The sequence below is a fragment of the Piliocolobus tephrosceles genome, chromosome 20 (assembly GCF_002776525.5).
Source record: "Piliocolobus tephrosceles isolate RC106 chromosome 20, ASM277652v3, whole genome shotgun sequence".
In the NCBI taxonomy this organism is placed as follows: Eukaryota; Metazoa; Chordata; class Mammalia; order Primates; family Cercopithecidae; genus Piliocolobus; species Piliocolobus tephrosceles.
Genome location: NC_045453.1, coordinates 39,072,689 through 39,085,792, shown reverse-complemented (window position 1 = coordinate 39,085,792; position 13,104 = coordinate 39,072,689). Strand labels below are relative to the sequence as shown.

Genomic DNA, 13,104 nt, shown 5'->3' with positions numbered 1-13,104 from the left:
GCTCTCCGTATCTCCTCTTGCTGAATATACACAAGAGTCAGCTGAGAACTTGACAGGCTCACTCAATGTATGTTCAATCCCATGGAAGGTACATAGTACATGTCTGAGTCTCTCATTTTAATCTGCATTTTGTCTGATGACAGCAACACAAATGTACTCTGCATTGTCCAATAGATATGTGTGCAAATTAATTTTTCTTGGCAAATCATTTGTTTGCGAATGATTTACCTAACATTTAAGAAATTTTAGCGAGATAGCAAAAGTCACCAAGAAAAGTAACCATCACAAGTTGGTATTTTCTTTCATAGGCTTTTCCTACATTGAGAAACACTGGCCCTGGGTGTACGAGACAGGAGGATGATAGAACTGTGTGTGCTTGTGGGTGTGTGTCTTGTGGGTGGGTGTGTGTTGTGTGTGTTTGTGGATCCATGTGTCTGTGTTGTGCATGTGTGTGTTTGTGTGTGTGTGTTGGGAGAACAGCCATGGTTGTTCATAGTGAGGAATAATTTCCAAGTGTATGTTGTGAATGACTAGACTTCTAGCAGGATCAGCTGCATTTAACCCTAAATAATGGATATTTATTGCAAGTGTTCTGTACCATCAGCATAACAGAACAGAACCCTTTATTCTTCTTAAGTCCTGTGCTTTTGCCACAGCCTTTTGCACAATCTTAAAGCAGCCTGACTCAGAATTGACCACCATCTGCTGTTCCTGACTTGGAATCACCATGAGATTTGTGTAGCTAAACAACCAGCAATCGGATCTGCCTGTCCAATTAGTTAAATAAACTGAAAGGGCTTTGCTGACAAAGTAGTGATAAATGCTCCAATGATAATTATAGGACAGTATTTTCACATCGCATCCATTGGACATGTTTAATTCTGCGCCAGGCATCACCCATGTAATTTACAAGATGCAGGGAATTAAAGAGTGATGAGGGGACCATGGATGAGTGGACTCAGCTGCCATGGACACTGGGCGCAGTGCAGCCCTCTGTATTCCATGTCCCCAAGGGCAGCACACTGAAGGGCAGGGAACACATTTGCTGAGGTAATGAAGGAGGGCAGAGCCCAGCGCCCCCTGTCACCTCCAACAGGTGCAGGTGCAGAAACTCAACCACAGGGTACCTTCTTTTTAGCAAGTCTTTGAAAAGGGAGATGGATAAATGTAATGACCTTGAAAGCAAGTTCTGCCAGGTATTTCGAGTTGTCGTGAAATATATTAAAACAAGTTCACAACCCATGTATGTAAGAATTTATTAGGATAGGCACATAACAGAAAGCTCAAAGGACGACAAAGCTGCACCTTTCTAAAGGCTGACCCATGATGGCACTCAAAGGACCATTTTGTTAGAACTTGGAGGAAAAGCTCAATCTCTGAGCTGTCCCTCCTCACAGTCTGGGAAACATGCACAGGATGAAGATAAATCCTGCATAGAAATCTTATAATTTCAGAATTAGTCAAACACATTTGAAATACACACATTTAAAAATACTTACATTCTCATTTAGCGTTCATGAAGTGATTACTGACATTTACAATCACATCTGACATCAGAGAGCAAGGCTTTTCAGGGATCAAATTCAAGTTTAAGTCAAATCTATGCAAAGAACTTCAGCCCAGGGGAATAGTGGGCAAAATCTGCTGAAAAGAACTGCTTGCCACCTTGCAGATAAGAGCAACAGCACAATAAAGGGATTCCAGAGCTTCTACTTTAAATAGAAGGGCATTTATCTACAAGAACAGACCAAAACACAATTTATTTTTAAAGCCCTTCAGTGAGTATTTGTCTCAGAAATCGATTATGAAAATAGTGTCTTTGATTAGTGAATATACGGAGAATTCAGATTATCATCCTCTATTTTTGGTTGAGAAAATGCACAAACCATATAGATTTAAGCCATGGGTTTTGTAGCCAAAGTAGAAACAGATGTTTTCTGGGATCATATCTCAGATTCCCATGCTAAAGCTATTGTTCAAGGTGATGGAAATATGTAGGGGGCATTAAACCATTTTGCAGCTGCTTGAAAGCCGTGTTTTCCTGTTTTCCTGATTTAGACAATGGAGAAGCTAAGAGGAGAAATAATAGGAAAGGCTTTCCTATGTTAGTTTTAAAAAGACAGTGTTATTTTTAATTCAAAATTTTTTTTTTTGTCAAATCTCATCTCTGCTCTCCTAGTTTTCACAGAAATATTTATAGGAATAAAGGTTGAAACAGAAGTACCTAATGATCATCTCCATCCATCGAAATATTGCTCAGGGATAAGACCCATGAGGATGGAAAAGACAAAGCAATTTGAAGAGAAAAAAAATTTTTTTAAACTCAGTTCATCCTGCAAAATGGACATAACACATGCATATAAAGGTTAGACTTTTTGACTCCACTTTTCTGCCTGATTGCGGGGAAGATGACATGAGGCTGGCCCTTCCTGAAGCTTTGCTCCTCTGCCACTGACCAACAGACAGGCCTTGAGATGGCCTTGCAAGGTCGGCAGTGACCACAGCCCACTTCCCCACATCCTTAATCAGAACCTCGTGCAGTTCATCCCCACATTACCCAAACATAACGTCATAGTGCTACACACAGATGTGTTGCATCGTGATGCTGTGGCAATGAGGATGATGCTGAAGTGTGGGCCACCAAAGGCAGAGACCAGATGTGGCTGGTCTTGCCTGGAAGCCAAGCTGTTGAGCAGGGGTAGAGTCCCTTCTACAGAGGATGCTCACCAAGTTCCTCTTAATGCATTGTCGATAACTGTCCTGCCCTGGTTTTTCTGCCTTCATCAGATTATCTGTAGGAATTGTCCTCCTGCATCACCCTTCCCAAATGACGAAGAAGAAAGAAAGAGCAGTGACAGCACCTGAAATTCAGGAATGAGTGGGTATGGCAAGCTGCGTGTGTGACATGTTCTCTCTTTACATTGTCTGCTTTGAGACATGGGATGAGGGGAGGGAGAGAGTTGGTCCTGAATATATTCAGTTTTTTCCAGGAGTCTCCCAGAATTATTGACCTATTTGGACAACAAGTCTTCATTGCCTTGTTGTCCATCTCTAAGTGAAACCTTCCCCCGACCCCACGGCCCTGGCTTGTTCTGCTGCCGAACAGGTCACCTGGAGAGAAACACTGTGTCTAGTGAGAAGTCAGCAGGTGTCAGGGTGCACCTCTCCCCACACTATGACCCCTGGATTCCCCACTGTGCCACGCCCGAGCAAGCTTGGGTCCCTCAGGAGAAGGATGATTTGTTAATGTCCCCTTGGCGGTAGGCATTTGTTTACCCACTACTGTAGCCCCAAGATCCCCCAAACAAGAATTTCCATGCCTCAAAGTAACAGCAAAAATAAACAGGAGAATAAAGCACGTGTTTGAGCCCAGTGGTTTCCATCAGATGCACCTCCTGAGCCGTCTGGTTGGCTTGCTGGCTCTCCCCCAGCAGTGGGAGTGGTGTGCAAGAGAAAGCACCACCCAGCAGGAGAGGGACCCAGCCCTGCCAGGGGAGGTTTTGAGGAACTGGATTCTTTATCACCCATTTCTCTCCTTGTGGGTTCCGTAGAGAGGGTCCGTGCCCTCCCTGTTGTTGAGAATGGGGCTGCATGTTGTCACCTAGAGAAAAATTCAGAGACCAGACGATGGGCCTGGGCTGTGAGAGTAATCAGAACACTGTGGAAATAGGAGGCCTCGTTGGACCCCAGGATTCATACACAGACTGCGTTGGGGCTCTGGGAAGCCAAGGGCAGAAATGCCTCCTTCACCCCAAATGATAAGGGCAAGGATTTTCAAGGCCCAGAGGGAAAATTGTTGTATTTGCATTTATTTAAGTGCTGATGTTGGTCAGCAGCGCATCCAGCCATGTCTTTAAAATCCTCTGAATGGCCAGACAGACAGCTGCTCTCCACATCACAGACTGCCCAGCTTCACACATCACCTAGAGTCTCATGGCCAAGGAAGTTTTGCCAAATGGACACAGCCTTTGTCTCCCTTAAGTGTTAAACACCAGAGTTCCAACTGAAAACTGGAGACCATGAGATGACTTTAAAAAGAAGTTCCAAATGCCCCACTGAGCCCCACAAAACCTCCATCTTTCCTTTCACCTCCCCTGCCCCTTGAGTTTTCCATTAAAAACAATCTGAAGCATAGCATCTATATTTCAAAACTGGCAAGAGTATTAACTCTAAGGGCCTGCACCTGGTGGTTTTTCAACTGCTCCAGGGTGTCACTTCGGAGACCGATGCATTGCTAAGGCAAAACCAGAAACACCCTTTCTCTGAGGCTTTGGGGCCTTGGAGGGAGACACATTTCCTCTGTCTGTTCTCCTGCACAGTGGCAGCAAAAAGCCCACAGGAGACATGAGGCCTCCCAGAGATACTCAGGTAACTGCTAGTGACTCTGACCATTGGTGACCCCAGGGCTGTGTTCCAGTGCCCCAGGCAGAATGGTGCTGTGTGTGTGTGTGAGAGAAAGAGAGAGAAGGAGAGTGCACACTATCGACCACATTATCATCACAGAGAGAAATCTTTGCAAACGTGACTTTTAAAATTAGGATATAAATTTCAATGGCGTGGAGCAATTTTTGCTGATAAAAATGATTTTAGTTAGTCCTCTTCTTCCCTGTTCCTTCCCTCCTTACCCCCAATTTTAAGGAAAAGAGAGACACAGGACAAAAGTTCCTTAAGCAAACTGCCTGACTAGCTCCCTACTTGGTGTGTGCCCCACCCACACTTCAGAATTTAAAATCTCAGGATGCTGCATCAACTGTGAACTATGAACCATGCTAAAATGCTTTAAAAGGACAGCTTTTGAAACACAGTGCATCATCTCCCGTTCACACATCCTTCAGAAAACAGCCCAATGGAAGTTTCCGCATGGCTTCCTCCCTCTGAGTTCGGAGCACTGGCATTCCCAGCGGGATGAGTGGAGGCGGGGCCACAAGCAGGGTGTCTGGGGCCTGCCCTGGCTCAAAGACAGGTTGTCTTTGATTTTGTTTCCTTGTTAGTGTGGATCACATCCATAGTCAAGTGTGTGATAACCTCAGTACATTTACATGAATTAATTCAAGTATCTGTGAACAAATCCCTGCCCTCTCTCGCCCTAGCCCTGTAGATGATGTGACTTCACAAATACCTGTAATTCACTTCAAGCAACTTTTCTCATACTTTTCAAGCTTCCTTTGCAAATAAACCCAAGACTATTAGAAATGTAAGAACTAAAGAGGCACTTCCTGCCTCCTTGCCACCTAAGAGGTTAATTGCACTTCTGGCCATTCTGGAGGATGTCAACAATTTCACATTCAGCAAGACTTGTGCTGGGGAAATGCAGGAATGCAAATGTAAAGAAATGTTTCCAGTCCTGAACATGTTCCCTTTGATCAAAAAATCAGATCTTCTTATCTAATTGAATAATTAATTGACTTAGTTTTCATCCTAGGAAGAGAAACAAATCATTTCAATCCTAATCGGCATGAGCAGCCCACCTTTTCCTCTTAGATGGTCGAAGTGAGCAGAGAAGCTATTCAGGGCAGCCCCTCAGCTCCGGCCTCCTCACACCCTGATCCGGAATTGGTCACATTGGAATTTGAAAAGGAAGGGGGAGTAAGAATCATTACAGAGTCACAAAATCTCCACTGCGGCACGCCAACACACAGCTTCCACTTCAGGAACACCACACACGCGCAGAAAATACCTGCATGTTCCAAGGGGTCTTTAAGGAGAAGGCTTACAATTGTTTGCTAAGATTTCAGTCCAGTCTTTCAGAAAGATGTGGGTCCCCCTTTGGAATGGGGAGTTCAAAGCTCTGAGGATGGTGGCCGGTGACTCTAGTGTCTCTAGGGCCACCTCACTTTCAGCAGTCTGTCCCAGGTGTCGGACTATGGGAAACAAAAGAGACAGTGTTGGAAGCCACGGCGCCCCTGCCACCTGCACGTCTGGACCTTGGGAGGGAGCCCCACCTTACGTGCAGCGGCGCTGCGGAGGGACAGCATGCTGTAAGGGAGGCCACGTGCCTGGCGTGGGGGGAGGTTGAGGGGTCAGCTGCCGGGACCGGGGTGTGTCTGCCCACAGGGAACCTGGGCCTGCTCCTGCTGCCACCTCTTTGTACTGTGGTCAGTGTCCCCACGCCTGTGCATCCCCTCCCCCAGTTGCTCAGGGCCCCCTTTACCTGTACTGGTTCTCCATTGCCCTGCTCTCTGCTCGCTCTGGAACCCAGGAGTAACTGTCTGCTGCATTCTGGGGCTTCTCCTTCTTCTCCTCCCTCTTCGCTCTCCGCTTGCGATAGACCAGTAGCCCCAGAGCCAGGGCCAGCAGCAGTAGGATGGCCACCACGGTGCCTAGGATGTAGAATAAAAGCAGCTTTTGCCCATCAGTGCCGTCGTCGTTTTGTGTGGCCACAGAGGAGTCCCCACCTGCAGGCTCCTGGGGGCCAGAGGCAGCTGTGGTGTGATGGATGCTGGGCTCCCTCCAGAGGCCTGGGGACCCACTGGGGGCCAGCATCTCAAGTGGGACAGAGGTGACAGGGGCATCAGATGAGAGCGAAGGTCTCCTTGTGGTGGGTATAGACTTGGGGGTGCCCTCTGGGCCCCTCGTGGGACTGGCTGTTGCAGCGGGAGGCACAGTGCTCCCCTCTCTCTCTCCCTTGTACTCCTCATCGGGGGACCCAGATGCTGGTCCCAGAGACACAGGCCCCATGGTGCAGGACACCCCATTGGGGGCCAGCACCCAGCCTGGCAGGCAGCCACAGCGGAAGGACCCTTGTGTGTTGAAGCATAAGCTGTCGCAGAGGGGGCCCCCTGGGCCCACACACTCATCCACGTCATGGCACTGAGTGCCGTCCTCCCCGGCCAGGACGTAGCCCTCCTCGCAGGAACAGTGGAATGAGCCCTCTGTGTTGGTGCAGCCCTGGGCGCAAGGCGAGAAGCCCAGGGCACACTCATCCACATCCTGACAGGCCCCCTCTCCAGGACCTCCCGGCTCATAGCCAACCCAGCATTCGCAGCGGAAGCTCCCAGGGGTGTTGACACACTCCTGGGCACAGGGGGAGTCCTGGCATTCGTCCACGTCCACACAGTCCAGCTGACTCGAGTCCAGCTGGTACCCTTGGGGGCAGCGGCACGTGTAGTTTTTCCCATGGGATCCCAGGATGCATGTGGCACCCCCACGACATGGGCTAGAGCTGCAAGGGTTTCGTGAGGTACAGGTCACCAGGTCGTCCAGCAGCCGGAACCCTGGCCGGCAGCCGCAGAGGAAGGAGCCATCCCCGCCTTCAAAGCAGTCCTGGTGGCAGCCCCCATTGTTGAAGTTGCAGCCATACTTGGGGCTGACACAGAGGGGGCCCGAGCTGCCCCAGTCGAACACATCGGGGGCCTTCTCCTTGCACAGGAAATAATGACTCTGACTCTCGTCTTTATCCCCTTCCCCACAGACCACATTGGCGGCAGAGGCAAAGGGCACAGCCTCCAAGGAGGAACTGGTGGTCTGGAAGGGGGTGCTGTAGGTCACCTGACCTGGGCCCCCCAGGGCCAGAGGCCGGCACATGCCTTTGAAGCTGAATTTGCACACGAAGCCCTCGATGTTACTTCCGGGGGAGCCTGGGCTCCCACAGGGGCCTTCGGACCACTTCGGGAGGCGCCTGGGAAGGAGCGGCTGGGACAGGTCCAGCAGCAGAGACACACAGCGCTTGGAGATGCACGAGTTCCGGAGCTCCTTGTGCCAGTTAGAGTAAGGCGTGTCCTCGCCGCCGCCCACCCAGCTGAAGCCCTTCAGCGGCAGACTGGGGTCCAGGCACTTGCCCTTCTCTCGCTGGAGCCCAATCCAGAACTTGCCCATCCTTGCCGTCAGGGCTGCCTCCCGCCTCAGGAGTTGGGCCAGTACTCGCTGGACGTGCTGGGCCTCCTCCTCGCTCTTCACAGTGGCCAGGTTGCCCCCGTTCTGGTTGCAGAGGTTCTGAGCCTCGGCAGCGCTCAGCTTGCCCGAGTGGGCCGTGTAGCAGGCGGTCCCCGCGCAGACCACCGCCTCCGTGTCAGCTCCCGTCCCGGCCCCGAGCTGCCTCAGGAGCAGCAGCAGCAGCAGCAGGCCCATAGAGGTGGCCATCCCGGTCTCCGTGTGCCTCTCGGCAGGAGGCGAGAAGCCCAGCGGCGACAGGAGCTTCTATCTCGGCTCCCAGCTGGGACCCGACGGGAGCTGAGGGGTGAGCTGCAGCCACTCTCGCCCCGAGAAGGACACAAAGGCTGCGGGCTTTCCACGTCCCCGTGACCCAAGGCGCATCCTGTACTGTTGTACTTCTTATTTCTCACCGGATGCTGGGGCTTCCTGCAATGAATAGTTCTCTGACTCCTGCTGCCTTCATCACGGTGCTGTTGTTCATAAAAGGAGCCAGGCAGCTCTGCCGGGTCCCTGGCTCAGCACTGTGGAAACTCAGCGACGTGTGGAAGACGTTACAGCCTGGAGATACTGCCGGCTTGATTTTGGCTCCATTCTCTTTCTCATGGCATGAGGAGCCTCGGAGGCATGCCATGGAGTGCACAGAGGCTTTGGGGGCTAGAAACTCGAGGAAGCTCCCTTAGTAACCCATAATAAAATTCCACTTTGGTTTGCAAACCATCAAAAAAGAAAAAAAACTCCTGAGACTTAAGACACAAGGCCATGGATGGTTATAATTTTCAGCCTTTTTTAGAAGCAAACTGGACTTTCCTTTTGCCTAGCTCATGTTCTCTGTTGACTTTGGGAGTCTTTTCTCTTTTATCCTCCCATCCTGAACTTTAAATAGACAGACATTTTTTAAATAGGAGCCGGGTCGTGGGAATGTCTGGGTTTTCAACATAATGCCAAGCTCCTTGATAATGTTAATCCAAAATGGGTGAAATTTGGCAGTTTTGGGGGTTTCATAGTGGAAATATTTTATTGTGAGGTGGCAGGGTCACAAAAAGCATCAGAAAGAAAATGAAAATGTGTCCGGCCTTGTGGCGCAGGCCTTGCAGGCTCACATCCCCTGGCTCAGGATCCCTAGCAAGGGCTGGAAATCTGGGCAGGGAGCGGGAATCCAAGCCGGGGCAGGCCCTCCCCCGACATCACGACTCAGCAAAAGCCCGGGACTCACAGGGTGCTTTTCTTGCAACCACAGACCTCAGATCATTGGTTGGGACCCACCAGGAGGGGACACTGAGACAGGATTTGGGGAGACTAGTTTATGTGGAAGGGGAAGTGAAACAGAAAAGGAGGAAGCCAATCCGTGATGGCTTGCCGAGAAGGTGATCCTGGGCTGCTGGAGCTGGTGCCGGGTCATTCTGGGGGCCTGAGGGGACCACGCTTCAGCGCCATCTCAGCTGAGGGAGGGGCTCGGCTGTTCTCCAAGTCCCCTGTCATTGGTAGCAGGCTATATCTCTCACTTGGAGAGACTGACTATAAATTCTAGCCCTGCCCAGTGACCAGAAGTCTCTCTTACACAAAACTTGTTTCTGTGGACAGACACCTGTGGCTCTCGTCTGAGCCATGTCCAGTTTATTCCTATCAAGACAGCCACTTCCTAAGAGAGCCCTGATGGGAGGAGACTTGGGTTGGGGTGTGGGTTGGGGGAGACGCAGGAGGCAGCACAAGAAGACACAGGAAGCAACAGAAGCACCGTGTCCCAGGGAGATGGCAGCGCACCCCACGGGGCTTGCAGAAAGTGGGGAGCTGTCCGGGTCACGAACACTCACCTGGGGGAGGGTGAAGGGAGAGAGAGGGACCTGAGACCTAAGCCTTTATTGGGGTCCAGGGCGTTTCCCAAGCGGGTTTCCCATGGGGACTTCTCACTGGTGGGTTTGGAGCAACCAGACATGGGCTCCGTGGGGTCCCTGTGGCTGAGAGGTGGGCATGGCGGCATGTCTGGGAAGTCCCTGTGGGGTGCGGAGTCACTGAGGCCATCGAGTGGGCTGTATCTGCCTGTCCCACAGGGAGGTGGTCACAGGAGGTGGGTGTACAAGGCAGATATTTGGGTCAGTCACAGTGAGGAACCAGGAGTGGGTGGAGCCCTGGACACCGTGTCAAGGGCGACTAAGCCCTGCTTCTGGTAGGAGAAGGTCCAAATTACATTCAAAATGGATGCAATGCACAATTATAAGAATTCACCACACAGCGGCAACTCTTTGGTGCTCTGCACTGACTGTGAAGGCCCCAGGGGACGCGCCATGGTGGAGAACACAGGGAACACCTGTGAACCTGGCACCAGCAACCACCACAGTGGCCTCCATGGAGATGTTGGGGTGTCCCTGGGCCTGGGAGCTCGCTGGCTCCCTAAGAGACAAGGGGTCATATCTGACTCCAGCTGGATACCCTCCTAAGAATGTGCCTTAAGTCCTTGCATTTTAGCAAAGATATTTGAGACACTTTGGGAACTCTCCATAGAAGCCACCGGACCCTCCCTGTGCCCCTTCATCCATCCATCTGTTCGTCCATCCACCCATCAAACATTTGTGGATTAAGACCGTGCTATGTGCTGAGCGAGGCACTAGATTCCAGGAGGGGATCCCTGCCTCTGTGATCCTTGAGGCCTGTTAGAGTGGGACAACTTCGAACAAGTCACAGCACTGATGGCTTTATTTCAGGCAGCACAGGGGAGGGGGGAGGTTGTGGTCAATACAGGGGTGGCATCCTGGCTGGGGGATGGGCAGTTAGGAGAGGCTCCTCTGGAGAAGATAGGCAGTAAAGTCGGAATCTAAAGGAGTTGCAGCTCAGATGTGGAATGGTGTCGGAATCGGGGTATAGCATGTACAGAAGTCCTGGGGACAGGGAGTGAGTGAAGGGCAGGGAGACCAAGGCCCAGGCAGTGGGAGGGAGGATTCAGGGGAAGATGGAGCCTGTGAACCCCAGTAATGAAGGCTTGGGGCTTCATCCAGTGGACCCAAGAAGGGAGTGGGGATCCCTCAGCAGGTGGCCACAGGTTTCCAGGCCAGATGACAACCACCTGGACTAGGCTGGCCCCCAGATTAGAGAAGGAAGATTGAAGAGCTGTGGAGGCTCCAGGTCAGATGTTCTCGGGGCTGGGCGGAGGTGGGGGGAAGGGCACTGGGCATGCAGAAGGACTGCATGGCTCCTGCTTGTGCTGCGGGGAGATGGGGTCCTGGGGAGATGGAGTCCTGGAAGGCTGTGTCCGCTGGAGGTACCTGGCTCTGAGAACATGGGGTACTGCCTCCTGGGGCTCAGGGTCTCCCAGCCCACTGTCCTTGTGACCTGCCTCCTCGGGACGCTGAGTGTGTGGCCAGAGCTGGGTGAGTAGACAGCTGTGAGGGGTCCAGGGAAGGCTGGTGTCCCTGGCTCTTAGCCAACATAGCTGGCGATGCATTTGAGCTTGGCAAGTGTCAATCTTGTTCTCTGCCTGGGAAAAGCTGCATTTCTAAGGGTTTATTTTCAAGCAAGTAACTTCTCAACATTCTGTAAAATCGATCCTGCAGCCTTGGCATCCACTCATAGCAGGAAGCCTTTCTCGTGGGCGAGGCCCCTGTTTGTGCAGCTCAGAGGTGGATTCCTCAGGGGTAGATTGTGATCTGCAGCATTCACTCACATTCTACTTAGTTGGTGCTTAAGGATATGGGCTAAATGAGTGACTTTCAGCATGTTAGCCACTCTGACCCCCAGATCTTTGTCAAGATATCTTCTTTAGCTGTAAGTTATTCATCTTCCATGAGGGAACTTTCAAACCAATTACTATTCACTTAGCCAAGCGATGACATCTTAAAGAAGAAAATGAACTAGCAAGACATATACTCTGTTTTTATATCCATTAACCTTGGAAGTATTTGTAAAGCACCAACAGTGAGAAAGGCCATATAAAATGCAGAATTGCCTTGCCATGGGGGTCCTTGAATTTTACTTTATTGTTTTCAGTAACTTGGTTAACTCAGCCCCACTTCTCATCTATAAATGCAGAGGTGGGAATAGGGCCTCTGGAAACTTTCTTGCTCTAACATTAATAAAAGTGAAATCATGCTTAACTCTCCCCTCTGGAATTAGGGAGAAAGCAAGTTGGGAAGAGAGTGGACGCTGAGACCATTGCTGAGCCCTAGACATGCTGCACATGTAAGCAAGCCTCTGTCTAAACTGCACACACACAGTTTTATCCCAAATTGACCCGCTGACTGCCAAGACACAGGGCAAGTTTTCTATTCCTTCTCCCCCACATCTGACTTCCACTCTGTCTCTTCACCCTTTGGCTGCTGCCTGCTGGGCTCAGGTGGGTTAATTCACCTGGGACACTTACTGCTGGGTTCTCTAGCTCCAGCCCTGCCCTTCTGTGTCCGCTCCCACCTATAGGTGATGCTCCTTAGAGGCGGTACAGGGGATTCTTAGAGGCTGAGGGCATGATGCTTCAAACTCAGGGGAGGAGGAAGAGCTTGCTTTTCCTGGGAGGGATTTGGTGGAGTTTTACAAAGAATTTAAGATAGTCTGAATGCAAACTTTGAGGGAATTCTGCACCTCACATACTAAATTCCCCATGGATGGTGATTCATCCCATTTTATTTAGAGAGAAGATTATACCAAATCTCTCCAAGGACTGATACTTAAACAGCAGGAATCAGCAGAAGGAGATGGAAAGAGTTTTTCTCAGCAGATCTTTGGACGGAAGCTACGTTAGGTGTTCTAGAACCATGGCGAGCCTAACAGCATGACATGTGCCCTGAGCAAAAGGCTCCACATCATCTGTGTGTATTCTGCAGTGTTTGTGAGTACTCTGGGCTTTCTTTTTGAATTGCCTTAAAAGTTTACTTTACATGATGCTGGAATGGAATGTTCTGATCTCAAATATGGGGACTGTTTAATCTCAATTATTTGGGAGCAGACTAGTTGGTTTGTGGATCATTCAGGCATCTGGCCTCTCTTTTTCCTTTTATTCTTTTTAACTAAAAATTGAATTAAAAAGGGAAACAAAGCACATTGCATATTTCCTGGCACAACACGGTATATGTTAGACTCACAGTGAGCAACAGTGGCACAGAGACGGTGTAGGGAATGGAACAGAACTGGAGTCACTGCCACCTGTCATTCTGTGGGACCACTTAGGGATTTTGTGTCCAAAGTTTAAAACAGAAACAGAGTGAAAACTATGAGACCTGATATTTTTGCTTGTCAGTATAAATTTTA

General features: G+C 50.3%; 1 protein-coding gene across 1 annotated transcript; it reads right to left on the bottom strand.

Annotated features, from left to right (window-relative positions):
- Positions 1 to 1,241: 1,241 nt before the first annotated feature.
- Positions 1,242 to 8,281, bottom strand: CD93 (CD93 molecule). Its single transcript, XM_023191878.2, has 2 exons — positions 6,152 to 8,281; positions 1,242 to 5,861 (listed from the first exon to the last, which is right to left on the bottom strand). Exons 1-2 carry the CDS (start codon positions 8,077 to 8,079, stop codon positions 5,837 to 5,839), a joined length of 1,953 nt encoding a protein of 650 aa, XP_023047646.1. The 5' UTR covers positions 8,080 to 8,281; the 3' UTR covers positions 1,242 to 5,836.
- Positions 8,282 to 13,104: the final 4,823 nt, after the last annotated feature.